Consider the following 17073-nt stretch of genomic DNA (forward strand, 5'->3'; position numbering starts at 1 on the left):
TTTTATCTTATCTTTTCCCTCCTTTCCCCTATGTTCCTCTGTTTTGTTTCTTAAATCCCACAGATGAGTAAAATCACATGGTATTTATCTTTCTCTTATCTCTCTTAGCATAATACCCTCTAGTTTTATTCCTACCTTTACAAATGGCAAGATTCCATTCCTTTTTAAAATACATTATTTATTTATTTGAAAGAGAGAGAGAGAGAGAGAGAGAACAAGCAGGGGGAGCAATAGGCAGAGGGAGAGGGAGAACGGGCTCCCTGCTGAGCAGGGACCCTCCAATGCTGGACTTGATCACAGGACCCTGGGATCATGACCTGAGCCGAAGGCAGATACTTAATTGACTGAGCCACCCAACATCTCAAGATTCCATTCTTTTTGATGGCTTTGTAATATTCCATTTCATATCTATCTATCTATCTATCTATCTATCTATCTATCTATCTATTTTTCATCTATCTCACATCTTCTTTATCCATTTATCTGTTGATGGACATTGTGGACATTACTGCTATAAACATTGGGGTGCATGTGCCCCTTGGAATCACTATGTTTGTATCCTTTGGATAAATATCTAGTAGTGCAAATGCTGGGTGGATTTTTTTTATGGTATTCATCATGCCACAAATTAGTTTCTAGTTGCCTTTACAATGGAGAGTTCTAGCTGTCGCTCTCTTAACCCAATGATCAAACTCAATCAGTGACAGGGGACTAAATGGCGTTGTGTGCCTGCTGATATGATGGGGTAAAACCACTTAACCATGGGACACCTGGGTGGCTCAGTGGTTGAGCATCTGCCTTCAGCCCAGGGCGTGATCCTGGAGTCCTGGGATCGAGTCCCATGTCAGGCTCCCTGCATGGAGTCGGCTTCTCCCTCTGCCTATGTCACTGCCTCTCTGTCTCTCATGAATAAATGAATAAAATCTCTTTTAAAAAATAAAAAAAATAAAACCACTTAACCAGAATCTATACCAATCTTGAAACCTACCTTCCAGTGTAAAAAAAGTGCAGGGGATGACAAGGTTAACATTACCAGGGGAAACAATCAGACAGATCCAGATTGTGGCACCTCTCACACGTCAACTGGACTGCTCTTTTTAAAAAGCCAGTATCTTTAAATAAAAACTTTAGGGTGGGGGAGCAGAGGGCAGGGGCTGTTCTAGAATAATAGAAACAGAAAGGACATGACCAATGCATGAGAGCTGTCATAGGTGCACTGGATTCTGATTTGAGAAGAAAAAGGCTAAAACGTTATTCATGACAAATTAGGAAAATTTCAATATGAAGTGTGTACTAGATAATATTATAGAAGTACTGGACAGCCCGGTGGCTCAGCGGTTTGGCGCTGCCTTAGGCCTAGGGCATGATCCTGGAGACCCGGGATCAAGTCCCACGTCGGGCTCCCTTCATGGAGCCTGCTTCTCCCTCTTCCTGTGTCTCTGCCTCTCTCTCCCTCTCTGTCTTTCATGAATAAATCAATAAAATCTTTAAAAAAATTATAGAAGTACTGCCAATTTGTTAGTTGTCATTATGAGATGCTGTATAAGACAATGTCTTTTTTTTAAAGATGGATACTGATATGTTTCAGAGCAAAGAATCAAAAGGTTTATCGTTTATGCTTTAAGTGCTTCAACAACAAATACCCCTGTGCACAGAGATGAAGCAAATGCAGTAGGAGGTTACAAATTTAATTCAATATTTGATCTTGGTTAGAACAAAAGTGATTATTTTTGGTTATTATTATTTAAATAATTTAAAACTTTAAAAATTATTTATTTAAAACTTTTGGTTAGCAAAAGTTTAAAAATGGGTGAGATGTCATCTATTTAAATATTATATTTAAATATAGCCAGGTTTTTCCTTAATAAAGGGAAACTTTTTCCTTAATAAAGGGAAACTAGAGTATATTAGGGGAAAAAATATAAATAAAGCCTTTGCTCAGTTACCCATCAGAAATAGAATATGTTTGAGTGTGTGCTAAACTCAAGATTCCTTCTCTAGACTGATGGATGATTGATTAATTGAAATAGAGATGACCCATACATACCACAGTAACTACTCACTAATGCCTGTTTTACGTGTGTCACCTCATGTAGTCTGCAGAGTAACTATGAGATGGGCACTATTAGCTCCCTCTGCAGATGGAGGGGGTTAGCAGCCCACCTGTTCAGGTGCAACTAGAGCCCACGCTTGGGTCCAGGTCTATCTGTAGCTAAAGCTCTTACCTTCTACATTTTTCTGCTGAAAAAACGTCTTGGCAATCTGTAGAGCCCTAACGTTGCTTTAGCCTTTTCTCGCAGTGATAAGAGTTTGAGGCAAATTTCAGTTATGAACCACCTTGAGGGGGGGGAGGTGATGGCACAGGTCATGTATGAATTGAGAAACCTAATATGTCAAAACACTTTCCAAGTGGGGGAAAAAATGGGAAGTCAGAGATGGAATCACTGACTGAAGATCCACGGCTTGAGGCTAAGGTTGGGTTGACTCCCTCCTGAGCTCTTGGCTACAGTGGCCCCTGACCTGACCTCTTCTAGAGTGAGAAACTGGAAATCCATATACAATTCCAGAACTTGGGGGCATTCTTTGGAAGACAAGAACTGCAAAGTCAAGGACGGTTTTGGGGGATGCTGTAAATGATCCATTCAAAGACCAAATAGCTTGAGTTCTCCAATTTCGAATGTTTTAAGAAGTTGTATAGACTCCTCCAACCAAGTTGGGTCCTGCCAATCAGGCTTGAATATCAGTGGAAGTGCCCTTTTTGGAGTCCCACACAAGAGCTAGTGAGAAGTTAGGGCATGGGGGCAGGGCCTTGCCATGAAGAGACCCAGGTTCAGTGAGAAGTGGGAGCCTCCCTCTCACCACAAAGAGGGGGGATGGTCACTGAACTGGAATGACACGGCTTTGTTTATTTTTAAGTTTTCTATTGCTGTGTGACAAATTACCACAACTTAGCAGCTTAAAACAATACCCCTTCATTATTAGCTCATGGTTCTGTAGGCCAGGTGTCTGGAAGGCATGGCTGGGTTTTCTGCTGAGGCTTAGATCAAGGTGTTGGCTATTGTATCTGAAGCCCTGGCCCTCTTCCAAGGTCATTCCTGTTAGTGACAGAAGTCAGTTCCTGGTGGTTATACGACTGAGGTTCCTGCTTCCTTGATAGCTGTCAGCCTGGGGTCACTCTCAGCTGCTAGAGGCTGTGGTCATTGCTCATGTGGGAAAGATGAGGAATTCGGTTTGGGACATGTTGACTTCAGAGGAGGACATGCAAACAGCTGGCAGAAATGAGAGAATTTTTAGTGAATTCAGGAGTTTTCAACTGGAAGTGACTTGGCCCCACAGGGAACAGCTGGCAATGTTATAAGACACATTTAGTTGTCACGCCAGAGGGGACTGCCAGCATCTAGGAACAAGCCACCAGGGACACCGCTAGACATTCTACAATGCACAGGACAACACAGAATTAGCCAGCCCAGAGTGAGTAGTGCTGAGTCTGAGAAACTGTGAGTTACTGGCTGGTACTTGGCTCCCAGAGCGAGGAGAAGAGGGCTCCCAAAACACAGCCCTAACAGGAGGGCAGGCCAACCCAGAGCCTGAGAAGAAGCCAGGAAAGGAGGGGTAAGTCAGAGAACAGAGGTGAAAAACGGGGCGAAGAAGGGGGGTTGGTTCTGGAAGGCGTCAAGAGCTACAGAGGGTGAAGCAGTGAGGAATGGAAGTAATCGCTGGATTCCTGGAGTCGGAGGCCACTGGAGACTGTGCCAGAGCAGCTGCCCGTGTGGGCTGAGTGACGAGGCTGTTTTCCAGAGGGGAAGACAGAGCAACCCCCAGCAGAGGCAGGGGACAAGCAAAGAGAGGGACTCAGGCTGAAGACATTAAGATATGTCCTGGGGTGGGGGCTGAGGGGGGGTCACAGAAGGAGGCCCCTGGGAGGCCCCCTGGGAGAAGTGTGGGCCCAAGAACTGGAAGAGTGCACCTCTCACTGGGGATCCTGCCCCTGGGGCTGGGGGGCTTCCTCACATGGTGCACCTCAGGAGAGAGACACCCACGTGACAAAGAGGGACACCTTTCCCAGATGGTCAGAGGGGAGGAAAACCAGGTGTGGGTGCAGCTGCAGGGGGGGCTTGGAAGTGCGATGGGGGAAGACTGGAGAGACCTATCCTCAAAGGAGGCAGTGGGGTCACTTTTGAGAATAAAGGGGAAGGGGGGCAGGGGTTTGAGGGAGGGACGGAGTTGTCTTCGGAACCCTAGCGGGGCTGAGGGTGCAGGGGGAGCTGGGTACCCTGGAGATGGAGACTTTTTCCCTATTCTTTCATCCCCTTGAGCTTTTTTTTTTTTTTTCCCCTCTTGGAAAAATTCTCATCAGAGTTCCATCCAAGTCTGACTCAAGTGTTAAGACATTTCTTCCCCCAAATGACTGTACTCCATCTACTGATACTCATTTTATGAGTCCAATCTGTTGAGAGATAGGGAGGCTGAGACAGTAGAGATGGAAGATGGACACTGGGCTCACGAAGCAAAGAACGGTGTTTAAAATATGGGCATTCCTGCACAGACTGTAGTGATTTTTTTTTTTTTTTTTTTTTTTTTACAAAAGCCAAATTGAGAGAAATTACATGAAGGTTCATGTGATTTTCTTAGAAGTCTGAAGCGCACGCGTGTTAAAGAATGACAATATTAACAGAAAGAAAGGCTGCTCAAATTAAAGGGGATTTGGAAAGAACTATCATCTTTTTTTAAATTCCTTTTCATTGTTAAGAGATGAGCCAAAATGTTCTTTAAAATTCTGTATGTCTGATTTTATTATCCCAGTAAAGCAGTTCACCGCGATCACTTTAATGCTTCTTCCCAAATCAGTGTTACTCCACTAGGATAAGTGTCTTGTACGTTCAGAGCCTTGGGCGATCAGACCCCCTCCCCCCCCCCCCCCCCCCCAGGGAGGAGCAGAAGGTTCCTGACTCTGCAGAAGCTACACACCCCCATCTGCTGCTGGAACAAAGGGAAGGACCCTAGGTCCTGTGGATGCGGGCTGTGCTGGGACGCCCACCCGCATGGCTGCGCTTCTGACCCTGATGCTCCGTCTCCTCTGCTCCTGTGGTTCGGGTCCTGATGGAGCTGTGTGGCTTCCGACGTGCCCGGCCTCACGAAGCCTGGTTTCTGGAAAGCTGCCTCCTACCCAGCAGTCTTTTCAAACGTCAGGTGTGGAAACCTGCTTAGACTTCCAGCAAACTAAGGATCCTTAGGGAGGGCGGGAGGGGTGCACGGGAGCGCAGACACAGTTGGCTTCAGAATGAACACATCTGAGTCATGCTCGCAGCCACAGTGGCTGATGGAAAGACTTTTTCTTTAAGATGCTGTTACCAAAAGCTTGTCGCCTCCACAGAGAGCAGCACGTGTTTAAAATTGTGAGGACATGCTGAAAACCGCTTTGCCGACAGGCAGATGGCTCTGGCTGCTGTTATGAGAGAAGGAAGATAAAGCAGGTAGTGTCTTCCCCCCTGAGTACAGCCCCCGCCCCAGGCTGTCCTGGGAGCCATGGGGGTGGGGAGAGAGCTTCTGAAAGGTGCCTGGGATCCTACAACAATTGGAAATCTTTAGGGAAGGGAGAGAGGGGCAGGCGGGTACAAGCTGGCCGAAGAGCTGGTCTCTCTACCTTCTAGAAGCCCAGAACGGCGGCCTGAACCACCCCCTGAACTGCCTTGAGGTCTCCTACCACTTCTTCGGGGCCATTACTTTTAAGGGGAGAGGCCTATGTTGCAATGGAGGGGCTCTCCCTTCTGCCCTTAAATCGTTCCACAAATTGGCTGTTTTACATAAAATTTAAAATCACAATTTAAGAGGCCTAAGGCCACACCAACAGTGTGACCCAAGATGAGACCCTTAAATCCTAAATCCAAATCTTTCCCTCCCTCCTCCAATCCTTAACCCCAACCCATCGCCCTCCTCCTCTTCCTCCTCCTCCTCCCCACCACCAAAGAGGAGAGGAGGCGGGCTGTAGGATTGAAACTTGGGTCCCTTAAATGAATTTAAATATATTTGCTTTGTCGTTCCACAGACCCAGGGCGAAACCAGTTTCAAGGAGACTGGCTCTGCTGCAGCAGGCGCTGGTTTTCGAAGTGATGGGGCCCAGCTCCCATCTCGGAACCTTGATCCGCGGAGACTTTTCCCGTCTCCGCGCGCTGGCAGGTGGCAGGAACTCGGGGGTCCTGGAGGCTGGCGCTCTTCCCAGGCACCCAGCCCCGTGGTGCCAGGCGCACCGGGCGGGGGGTGGGCGGGAGCCCGGAGAGCCGGCGGGGAGCGGCGAGGCCGCGAGCGGGGAGGCTGGGGGAGCCAGAGGGAGCCGGAGGCAGCGGGAGAACCGCGCGGGCGCGCACGCAGTCCCGGGACGGCCAGGGGAGGGTTTCGCTAATCCCTGCACCCCGCGGCGCCAACAAGCCAGGCGCGGCTTCTGAAAAAAAAAAAAAAAAAAGGCTTCCCGGGACAGCTGGGGAGGCTGGAGCTTCCATCCTGTCTCAGGGGTCCGGCCCGCCTCCGCGCACTGATTGAGCGGGGACCCCGTAGGCCTCCAGCGCCACTGTCCCGGCCCAGCCAGGCGTGGCCCCGGTCGCCCGCGTCCTTCCCCGCGCTGCCTCGCCTCGTGGCCCCAGCGCATCGACCTCCGTGGGCCTCATCGCGACTCCTCCCCGTCTGCGGAGCGCACGGGGGGATGAGACATTCCGCAAGGGCAGGGTCCCCCAAGGGCGAGCAAGGGTGCCGTGCGTCCCACTGGGGGCCTGCGGGAGACGGGGGGCCTGCGCGAGGAGGTCCAGGGCAGCAGGGCAGCCGGGACTTCGGGGCCCTGGAGGCCAGATGAGGCCGGGACCGGTGAGATTCCCGCGGACGCCAGTCCAGGGCGCAGGACGCATCGAGGGGCTGGAATCCCCGGGGCGGCGTCTCCGGAGTGCGCCGGGGCCGGGGCGGGGCGGAAAGCGGACCCTGGGGCGGGGATCCAGACGGCACTCGGGGCCTCGCAGTCGGGGGGAGGGGGCTCGTCACCGCGGGCACCGGGGCGAGGGCCCCCGACCGCATTTAAAGGGCGGAGGGCGGGGCCCGGGAGCTGCCGGCGGCGGGGCTGGACGGGGCGCGCATGAGCTTCGGCGCGGAGCCTCCGGGCCCGGCCCGGGACCGGCTGGACATGGCCTCGTACTGCGACGGCTCCGGGGTCTGCCCCGGCGCGCACAGCCAGGCCCGGGCCGCCGCGCCCCCGGCGCCCTACGCGCGCGGGGACCTGGGCGCCCCCGGCGGGGCGCAGCGCCTGTGGCTGGACGCGCCCGCGCTGGGCCCCGCGCCCTGCGCGCCCTGCCCGGGGGCGCCGCCCCTCGCCGGCCCTGGCTACGCGGCCCCGGGCGCGCTCCTCGGCTCCCCGGGCGGCCTGGCGGGCGCCGACCTGGCGTGGCTGAGCCTGTCGGGCCCGCAGGAGCTGCTGCGCCTGGTGCGGCCGCCCTACTCGTACTCGGCGCTCATCGCCATGGCCATCCAGAGCGCGCCGCGGCGCAGGCTGACGCTCAGCCAGATCTACCAGTACGTGGCCGGCAACTTCCCCTTCTACAAGCGCAGCAAGGCCGGCTGGCAGAACTCCATCCGCCACAACCTGTCGCTCAACGACTGCTTCAAGAAGGTGCCCCGCGAGGAGGACGACCCAGGTGAAAGAGGGCGCGCCCCCGACGGCCGGGGCTGCACCCCGCGGACTCCCGCAGCGCGGCTGCTGCTGGCGCGCGAGCATGGGGGGGCCCAGCTGGGGAGGAGCGGGGCGGGGGAGGCAGACAGGCTCCTAGACGACCCCCGGGTCGCGCGGGCCCCGACTTCGGGCCTGGCGCTCTGTGAGTCTCGAACCCCCTGTGCGCTCCCGCGGAGGACGAGCTGGATCGCTGGTCAGCGGGGCGGCCTTGGGGGGCGCGTCTCCGGGTTTCGGGGTCCTTTGCTGTAAAACAGGGAGGACGGGGATCCCTGGGTGGCGCAGCGGTTTGGCGCCTGCCTTTGGCCCAGGGCGCGATCCTGGAGACCCGGGATCGGGTCCCACGTCGGGCTCCCGGTGCATGGAGCCTGCTTCTCCCTCTGCCTGTGTCTCTGCCTCTCTCTCTCTCTCTGTGTGACTATCATAAATTAAAAAAAAAAAAAAAAAAAACGGGGAGAACGGTGCCCACCCCAGAATTGGGAAGTAAGGGGGCAGCCCGGGTGGCTCCGCGGTTTAGCGCCGCCTGCAACCCAGGGCCTGATCCTGGAGACCCTGGATCGAGTCCCACATCGGGCTCCCTGCATGGAGCCTGCTTCTCCCTCTGCCTGTGTCTCTGCCTCTCTCTGTCTGTCTGTCTTTCATGAGTAAATAAATAATACAATCTTTATTTTTTAAAAAAAAGTGGTAAGTAAGGCCGAGGAGATGCCGCTCGGGGAAGCGCGGGACACGACGCAGAGGCCCAGCTGGCTCTGCACCCCGGGGGCTGCTTTCTTCCTGGCCTTGAACTTAGAGGGGCTCGGGATGCCTCGGTGGGCGCCCTTCCCGGCCTTTCTGGGATGTCGCTGTTCGTCCCAGTCCCAGGCACAGACCTCGAGGCGTGGGGGACGAGGTGGGGGGCGAGGACGGATGGAGGGAGCGCGGGGGATCTTCTCGAGGTTGACCTGCGTTCGCGGCGTGCACACCAGGGGCGCTCAGACCGCACCTGCTCTGAGCTGCGCCCTCTCTTTACCTGCGCAGGTAAAGGCAACTACTGGACCCTAGACCCCAACTGCGAGAAGATGTTCGACAACGGGAATTTCCGACGGAAGAGGAAGAGGAGAGGAGAGGTGGGCGCCGCTGGGTCGGGAGCGCGGAGCCCCGGGGGAGCCAGGGCGCCCGAGCTGCAGCCCCTGGGCGCCCCCTCCCCGGACCCGCGGGCCCCGCCGTCCCCGCCCGACGCCGCCTGCTTCTCCAGCTTCGCCTCGGCCATGGGGGCCCTGGCTGGCGGCCTCGGCAGCTTCCCCGCCGGCCTGGCCGGAGACTTCTCCTTCGGGAGACCCCCGGCCCCCGGCCCCGCACCCGGCCTCGGCGCCGGCCCGCAGGCAGCGGCCGCCGGCTTCCGCCTGGGCCCCTTGGTCTACAGTCGGGAGGGGACCGAAGTCTGAGCGGACGCGGGGACTGGCCCAGGGTCGTCCGGAGGACCTGAGCTCCAGCCCGGTTCCCGCCCGCGTGGCGCCCGGGGAGTCGGGCCGGGGCCGGGGCCGCGCGGGGAGCGCAGATGGGCGGGGCGGGCACCTGTCGTGCCTCCCCCAGGTGACCCTTCCAAGGGGCGAGGGGCGCTGCTCCAGCTGTCGGGCCTCCAGCCTGTGCTCTGACCCGGAGCCTCGCTGTCCAGGGGTGACAGGCTGGCACCCAGCCCCCGCTTTGTCGAGGGGAGCCTGGCCCACTCTCAAGAGACTTCTAGGTACTTGTGGGAGGGCAACCGGGGTGCTACCTGCGGCCCCTTTCCTCCTCCAGGCCAGCCTGGGCCACCTGGAGGCTCTGGATCTTCCCTGGGTGCTCCAGGGAGGTGGGGAGTGGGGGTGAACGGCAGCCCCGAGGGCCGGATGGCTTCTCTTCACCCTGACCAGAGTGTGGCTGAGGGGGATCTGGGACTACTGGGACTGGGCCAGGTGTAAGAGGGACTTCCTAGTGGTGGTGAGGAGGGAGGAGGGCTGCCAGAGGCCAGGGGGCAGCAGCTCCTATCCTGGTCCTCCCCTGGCCCTTACTGACCTCCTCCTAGGACCAGGAGCCTCAGGTGGCCACGGCAGCAGTGCCTACCACCCACACTCACAGGATGGGTTTGGGTTTGCTCCCTACCCAACTTACACTCACACCCCACTCACTCTTGCTCCTCACCCTGCCCCCCCCCCCTAGTTTGGGCGGCTGCCCCCACATGCAGAGGGAAGCAGCAGCCTCCAGGTACATGTAAGCCACTCTCCTCGTTTGTATCTACCCAGAAGGTCATCTTTGGACCCCACGGCCATTGGGAGAGAAAGGGTGGCCCTGGTACCAGACTTAGGCCGTCTCGAAGTCTCTGGTCACCTAGGAGCACCAGTCATTTCAGAGAGCCTCCTGGTGCTGCAGGTGCTCCCTGTGCTCACCCACCTTCCCTGCACCCGGGGACCCGGGAGACGCACCTTCCCTGGGGGAGGACAGGGACAGAGGAGTTGGAGCAGAGTGGATTAGGGCGCTAGCCAGAGCCCCTGCCTCCACCCCTGGTAGGTTTTCCGTGCTTGGTTCCGAATCCCAGTGCTGCTGCTGCTGCTGCTGGAAGGGAGGGCTGCCCTGTGTCAGTTCCCCCGAGTTGACCAGCAGTGGCCCTGATGAACACTAGTGTGTGTGTGTGTGTGTGTGTGTGTGTGAGAGAGAGAGAGAGAGAGAGAGAGAGAGAGAGAGAGAGATGGATAGGAGAGAAGGAGGGAGGGAGAGACAGAAGAGGTTGGAGGTTGGAGACCAGGATAGGGCAACCAAGAGTTGGGTGAATTTGGATCCTGGGGCGTGTGTCACTGAGCCTTCCTGGTGGCAGCCACAAACTCACTAACTCCTCAGCATCGCAAGGCATCTTGCTGCTGGCCAGGCAGCCCGAAGGTAGGCAGCGTGCTGGTTCTGTTTGCAATACCATGTTGCCCAGCCAGACTTACAGGCAACGCCAAATCTCTCTTGGAGAAACACTGCCCAAGTGTAATATAATGCAAGAAGGCCAGAAAAGAGAAAGAAAACCCTTCCCTTATAAATCGAAGAATTTTATCTCAAGCCTGTTTTAATAAACTATGGTGTTAAAAAGAAACACCAATACATGGAGCTTGAATGTACATGCTGTTTTATATATGAGAAGAGTTCCAGCAGTGTTCTTCAACGTCCCCACTGGAGACTCCGAGTTTGCAGGAAACTTAGAAAGAAAGAATTGAAAAAAAAAAAAAAAGTTTGACAACATTGGGAAAATACAATGTACAATCTGACAATCAATGGAGCTTTCAGAAAATTGATAAATGTGTGTATAAACGTCGTTATATTATACCTCAGTACGTGATGGCTAGAAATTGGTGCAAAGCTGGTCATTTTCCTTCCAACAATGGTTTCCTGTTAAATATGAGAAAAAAAAACTTTTCAAAAATATTAATTTTTGGTTTGTTTCACTAAAAATCAGTTTTGGGTATTTAAAAACTGTTCATCTGTTCAAGCTTTATAAGCTTAATATGTAATTGTGTAATCAAACAGAGGGAATCTTCCTGACAAATGCATAATTATAAATAATTCTAGCCAGGTGGGGCATTTAGAAATCAGAGTCCATCTCTCCTCCGTGATGGTCCGTGTGTCTGGATGTATTTGCACAATGGGTGTGGGGTGGGGGTGTGGGGAGGAGCAGCCCAAATGCAGTCCCTGGGCCCTGGCACAGTCAGCTTGAGGGCCACTTATTATCCCACAGAGATGTTTTCCCAGAGAAAGGAAACTGTGCTGAAATCACAATAAATAAACAGCAAAGCAGCTTGTAATCAGTTTATAATTAAATCCTTTCTTCGGTCAGGACTCACTGAACTTGACCATAGTTCTAAAAGCAAGCTGCCCACGGGCTGCTCAAGGGCCATTCCCTGTTCCTTAGATGGGGAGCAGCTACCAGGAGGCCAGGAGAACCCCCTCACCTTTGGACTTGGAGCCCTGTCCCGGCGCTCAGGCCCCATCTTCTCCACCTCTCTGCCCCTTTGGTCTTCAAAGTAACAAAGCCTATGGAAATTTCCAAAATTTTCTTTTAAATAACTATAAGCCTTTACAAAAGGAGTGCCTTGCATGACGTTACAGGACCATGATGGTATGTTCTCGGAATACTTTGTTCTTCGTTTGAACAAACATTTCGGTCGTGCCGAATAATTTAAAAATAAAAACAATGTGTTTCAAATTTCAGAAGGGAAAGACAATTAAAATGGCCAGGATATCACATTATTGGGAGTTTTTACCATTGCCAAACTGTAGTGGAAGTTTTCTCATTGAAAACCGAAAAGCACAATAATAAAATAAATTGTAATCCCCACACTACCCCCCCCCCCAAAACATGTTAGTCATGGATAAACAGGAATCCCCAAAGAACGGTTTGTGATGAAAATTCAAAAATATGTTAAAAGTATTTTTTAAAGTGTAGTGACTAGTGCTTTAAAAGGTGAGCACTGGATTTCAAGATAGGGGTTTACATTTCACATATTAGTTAAACCTGGAGTTTGTTTATTTATGATGGGCGGAAGTTTTGCACATTAGCAATGCTGCCCCGGGACGTATATGTTCAACTCTGAATCTTTTAATTTCCTAAGCGTACCCACTGCGATCAAGTGGCATTTTTCACTCAGGGAAATGACATTACAGTAATTATTAGAACTCTTCAGGGAAGCAGAAAACTGAAGTTCTTCGCCATTCTGCTGAGAGAAAAGCTGAGTCAATGGGCTAAGTGATCTCCAGAAGCTCATCTAATGAGAGCTAGAAAGGGCTCCTGATAGACATGCAATCTCCCGATGGCCCATACTCAGAAATGCACCTGCGAATGCCATATTCCCACCCACACACACATCACAGTGTCACGCTGTGCCTGGGATTCTCATGAGAGAAGCGGTGGATGACAGTACCGACCCCTGATACGCAAGGGCCTAGTATTTTCAAATTAAGTCTGTGAGAATGTCACATTTGCATGGAGGATTTGACTTCAGCTGGAGAGGACTGCGTGCGAATATCACAGAATGCAGCAGAGGTCAAGTGGCATATATCCTAATAAAATGCCGTGCTTTCAGGAAATCTTTTCAGGTGCCAGATACGTACCGGGCTTGGCGTTCATCCCTGCGGCGAATTGCCCGGGCTCATTGCTGTTTTCCTAGGACCTCTTTGCAGTGGGCGAGACAGAGATGAAGGAGCAATTATAGCCCGAATCTTGGTTATTTGGCACCAAAATGATGACTTTATGATCAAGTCAGTAGGGCGTTTCATTTGTGAACACACGATTAGTGCATTTTGTCTTTAAATACACCTCACCGTGTTTCCCACACTCGGCTAACTCAGGATATGTTTGATTTCTCAGCTTTATAACTACATTGTGATTAAGGCCAGGGGTCGAGCCCTGCCCCGGGCTGGAGCCAGTCCGGTCCTCTCCCTTCTCCGCAGCATCATTCAGGAACCTTCACAAAAAACCTGTCGTCTTACTAGAAGATCTATCGTCTGATAGTGACAGGAGAGAGCAATTGTGACCAGAGCTGGTCCTTCCTCAGGGCTCCTGGGTACGAATTCCTTTTGTGCACCTCTGCATCCATTAGTTGAAATTTGGGGAACTCTTTCTCTTCTAATTTAATATAAAATTTGTTAAACAACATTATTCAAGGCAAACTGCCTGGCACCTGCAATAAATTGACTTATTTCTTTGATCAGTTGTCATCAGTGGCCGAACACAAAGAATGTGAAATACTTTTAGTTTCACTCAGCTCACAGAGGGTAAGTGAATAGTATATCGAATTGGATTTTCATTTTAAAAAATCAGAATTGTATCCCCACCTTAACATTGAGCAAGTTGAACTGATGAGTCATTAAGGCTTTCTCTACCCCTGAGAATCCCCCATCCATCCATCAGACATCCATTGAACATCAAGGTGACAAGGATTCTGTTAGCTGCTTAATGGTCATTATCTCATGAGGCCCCCCACAGCCACCCAGTGAGGCAAATTATTACCCCCATTTTACTGATACAGAAACTGACCCATTAAGCTGCTTATCTCCCCAAGGCTGCAGATAATACTGAGTGATGTCAGCGGGAACCTGCCTACCCTCTGCCCCTGACTTTGCTGCCTCCCACTTCATCTCTGAGGTTCCAGAAGGATCTCACTTTTCAGAAATCTTTCCCTGGCATCCAAAGTCAAAGTTTGGTATCCTTCTGTTCTGCTTCTGCAGCTCCTGGATGGTCTACACCACTCCTCCCCCCGCCCCAGATTGTTGTCCATGTGGGGAGCAGCCTGCCTGCTTTATTTCACAGTAATATCCCCAGTGTAGACACCCAGATAGTACCAGTTGAATGAATGAATGAATGAATGAATGAGTGAGTGAATGAGTGTGTGAGTGTAGCTGTACCCTAAGCTTTCCATACACTCTCCATCCCATCATAGGACTCCCCCCACAACCAGCGTCCCCTATGATGGGCCAGATTCCCCCATACATAGGGTCATGTCTTTTTCTGGACCCTCCAGATATAACAATGACTGAATCAGGGCGGTGGGGACAACTGCCATTATGCAGAGTGAGCTCTGCGGGAGGGCTGTGTGCAGAGGAGGCTGGAGCTGGAGGTTGGGGGGTAGGAAATTCGGATGCCAATTAAGTTTGTTTAGTTAGTCCACATGAGCATCACGTTTGGATTATGAAAGCCACCAGAACAACACAAATGATGTTCCAGATAATGAGGCCAATACTTGGTGGCCACTTCTTTTTTTTTTTGGTGGCCACTTCTTGATGAGAGGTTAACCACACAGTCCTTAATCTAAGGGATGATTCCATATTTGCCAGTGATGCCTGTGCATTTTCTAGGCCTTCTCCCTTCCACCTCTGCTCTCTTCAGAGCTAAGTCCCCTTGTCCAGAACAAGGCTTAGCTCTCAAGGTGGCAGGAAAAATTTGAGGACAGGAATTGTGTCATGCTTCTGAGTTTCTTCCACAGGGTCTGGGCTTAATAAGACTTAACAATGGGGAGAGGTAAAGAATGTGTGTGCAATAGATAATTTTCACTACCTACTCCTGGAAGAGCTCAGAGGTCGGCCTGTCTCCTGGCCCCTGATCCATTGCAGTAATCCATCACTGTGGCTGGCCTGCACGTGTGCATGCACCAGCGGTTTGCCTCTGCCTAAGGCGCACATTAACTTCTGCACCTGAACCAAACAACCTGCTGCTTTGACTGGACCTCACTTTGCTGGGTCTACTTTACTCCAGGAAGCCCGAGGGCAGGTTGGTGTACAGGAAGATGGACTTCAGGAGTGAGCAGAATTAATACTTTAATGAAAGGTTTCTGTTTCAGGATTCTTGAAAAGTATGGTGCTTAATTCTTTATGCTTTTTTTTTTTTTTTTTTTTTGTAATCTTGAGTGGAACAGGACTGCTTCATTGCTTTATTTACATCACCTCCCACCTCCTTTGATTTTTTTAATTTTTAAATTCCTGCTGAAAAGAATAAATCACATAATATTTAATTGGGGAATATTAAAAATTGATCACATTAAACAGAATAGCATAACAAAAGAAATATAAAAAAGGAAGGGAAAATGTTCAGTCATTTGTTATAAAATTCTTTTATTGAGATATAATTGATATGTAACTATGTCAGTCTCAGGTGTACAGCATCATGATTCAATAGTTGTGTATATTGTTAAGTGATCAACACAAGAAGTCTGGTTACCATCCATCCCCTCACATAGTTAAACATTTTTCTCTTGTGATGAGAACTTTTAAGACCTACTTTCTTAGCAACTTTCAATATACAATACAGTATTATTAACTGCAGTCATCATACTGTACAGTACATCCACGTAACTTATTTTATAGCTGGGAGTTTGTACTTTTTAACTCCCCTTTATGCAATTCTTAAGAGATTTATTGTCCCTAAACTTTTTTGGGGGATCATTTACTATTGCTTTAATTTCTTCTGCTATGTTCTGGTTGGTATCTATAACCAATGAAAGATATGTAAGAAACATATGAAATATAAGAACCCACATCAATAATACTTTTTTATTAACAAGATTTCTTTTTTCATGTGCCCTTTTTGACAACAAGATTTCATCGTTCTTCACTTCCAGGGTTTGAGCATGTATGTGTGTTAGTACACATAACCATATTTATGCACTTATTGCAGGCACAAAATTAAAATGAGATTTATAACAGGAAAAGGTCATACATTCTCAAGCAACTAGTAAGATGGATGTTACCACATTCTTCTGACCTCTCAGGAGGGACCCCACTCTTCGGCTCAGATTTCACATGGGCTCATTCATACAGCAACCTCAAAGCTCCCTTGATGGCCTAATGGGGCGTCCTTAGTCAAAAAGACTGTCAGCATAAGCGAGTGTAGAATGACGGCCTTTGCTGAGACAGCACGTCCAGCTCACCACCTGCTGGACTAGCCTTTCACCAAACCAGACACGGTGCTGTGGCCATTGTGGAATGGACACATTCAGTCTAGAGGTGACCAAAGCAAATGCTTTATAAATGCTTTCCCACTTACAGACTGAGTGAAATCCCCGCAAGAGAGCAAAAGTGTAGAGCCGGGCTTTTGAATTTAAGAGCGCAGAGCCCTGCAGTTGAAATGAGCCCTGCTGAGATGCACCTGCTGGGACACGAGTGAAGTTCATGGTGGTGACCCGCTATCAAGGCCTCTGTGAGCAGGGGCTTCGAGGACACCAGGTCTACTAAAAGCTCATACGCAGGGGAGGTATTGTTAACTTACCTTTACAAGTGAGAGAACTAAGGCTTGGAGAGGTTCAGTGATTTGCCCCAAAGGGGGTGGGGCGGGAGACCAAGGTTAAAAGCCACAGGTGTCTTGACTCCACGGCCCATGGTCTTCCCATCATCTGCGCTGCCTTTTCTCTAGCAGATGGAGGTAGCAGAGAAACTCAGTGTCTCTGTCCTCAAGCTTGGCTCTTGAGAACTGAATCCTTTGTGTCCCATTCCTGTGAAAGATCAGACACAGGACAGAAACATGACTGACTCTGGACATTATTATAAAAAATATGTATAATTTAGTAAAATGATTAAAAAAGAAACATGACCAACTTTGGACTTTCTTGTGAGAAACACGACTCAATAGGCATGCTTTTTAAAAAAAAAAAAAACCAATTAATTAATTTAATTAAATATGGCTAACTCAGGGGCACCTGGGTGGCTCAGTCGTCTCAGGTCTGCTGAACATCTGCCTTCAGCTCAGGTCATGATCCCAGGGCCTGGGATCGAGCTTGGCATCAGGCTCTCTGCTCAGTGGGGAGTCTGCTTCTCCTTCCCCCTGCTGCTGCACACTTGCTCACTCTCTCTGTCTCTCCCTCTCAAATAAAGAAATCTTTTTTTAAAAA

The 17073-nt window shown here is 50.9% G+C and overlaps 1 protein-coding gene across 1 annotated transcript; it reads left to right on the plus strand.

Moving 5' to 3' along the window:
* Positions 1-7117: 7117 nt before the first annotated feature.
* Positions 7118-10376, plus strand: FOXI2 (forkhead box I2). The gene is made up of 2 exons (XM_072738139.1): positions 7118-7673; positions 8723-10376. Exons 1-2 carry the CDS (start codon positions 7118-7120, stop codon positions 9127-9129), a joined length of 963 nt encoding a protein of 320 aa, XP_072594240.1. The 3' UTR covers positions 9130-10376.
* Positions 10377-17073: the final 6697 nt, after the last annotated feature.

Source organism: Vulpes vulpes, chromosome 15, assembly GCF_048418805.1.
Source record: "Vulpes vulpes isolate BD-2025 chromosome 15, VulVul3, whole genome shotgun sequence".
Lineage (NCBI taxonomy): Eukaryota > Metazoa > Chordata > Mammalia > Carnivora > Canidae > Vulpes > Vulpes vulpes.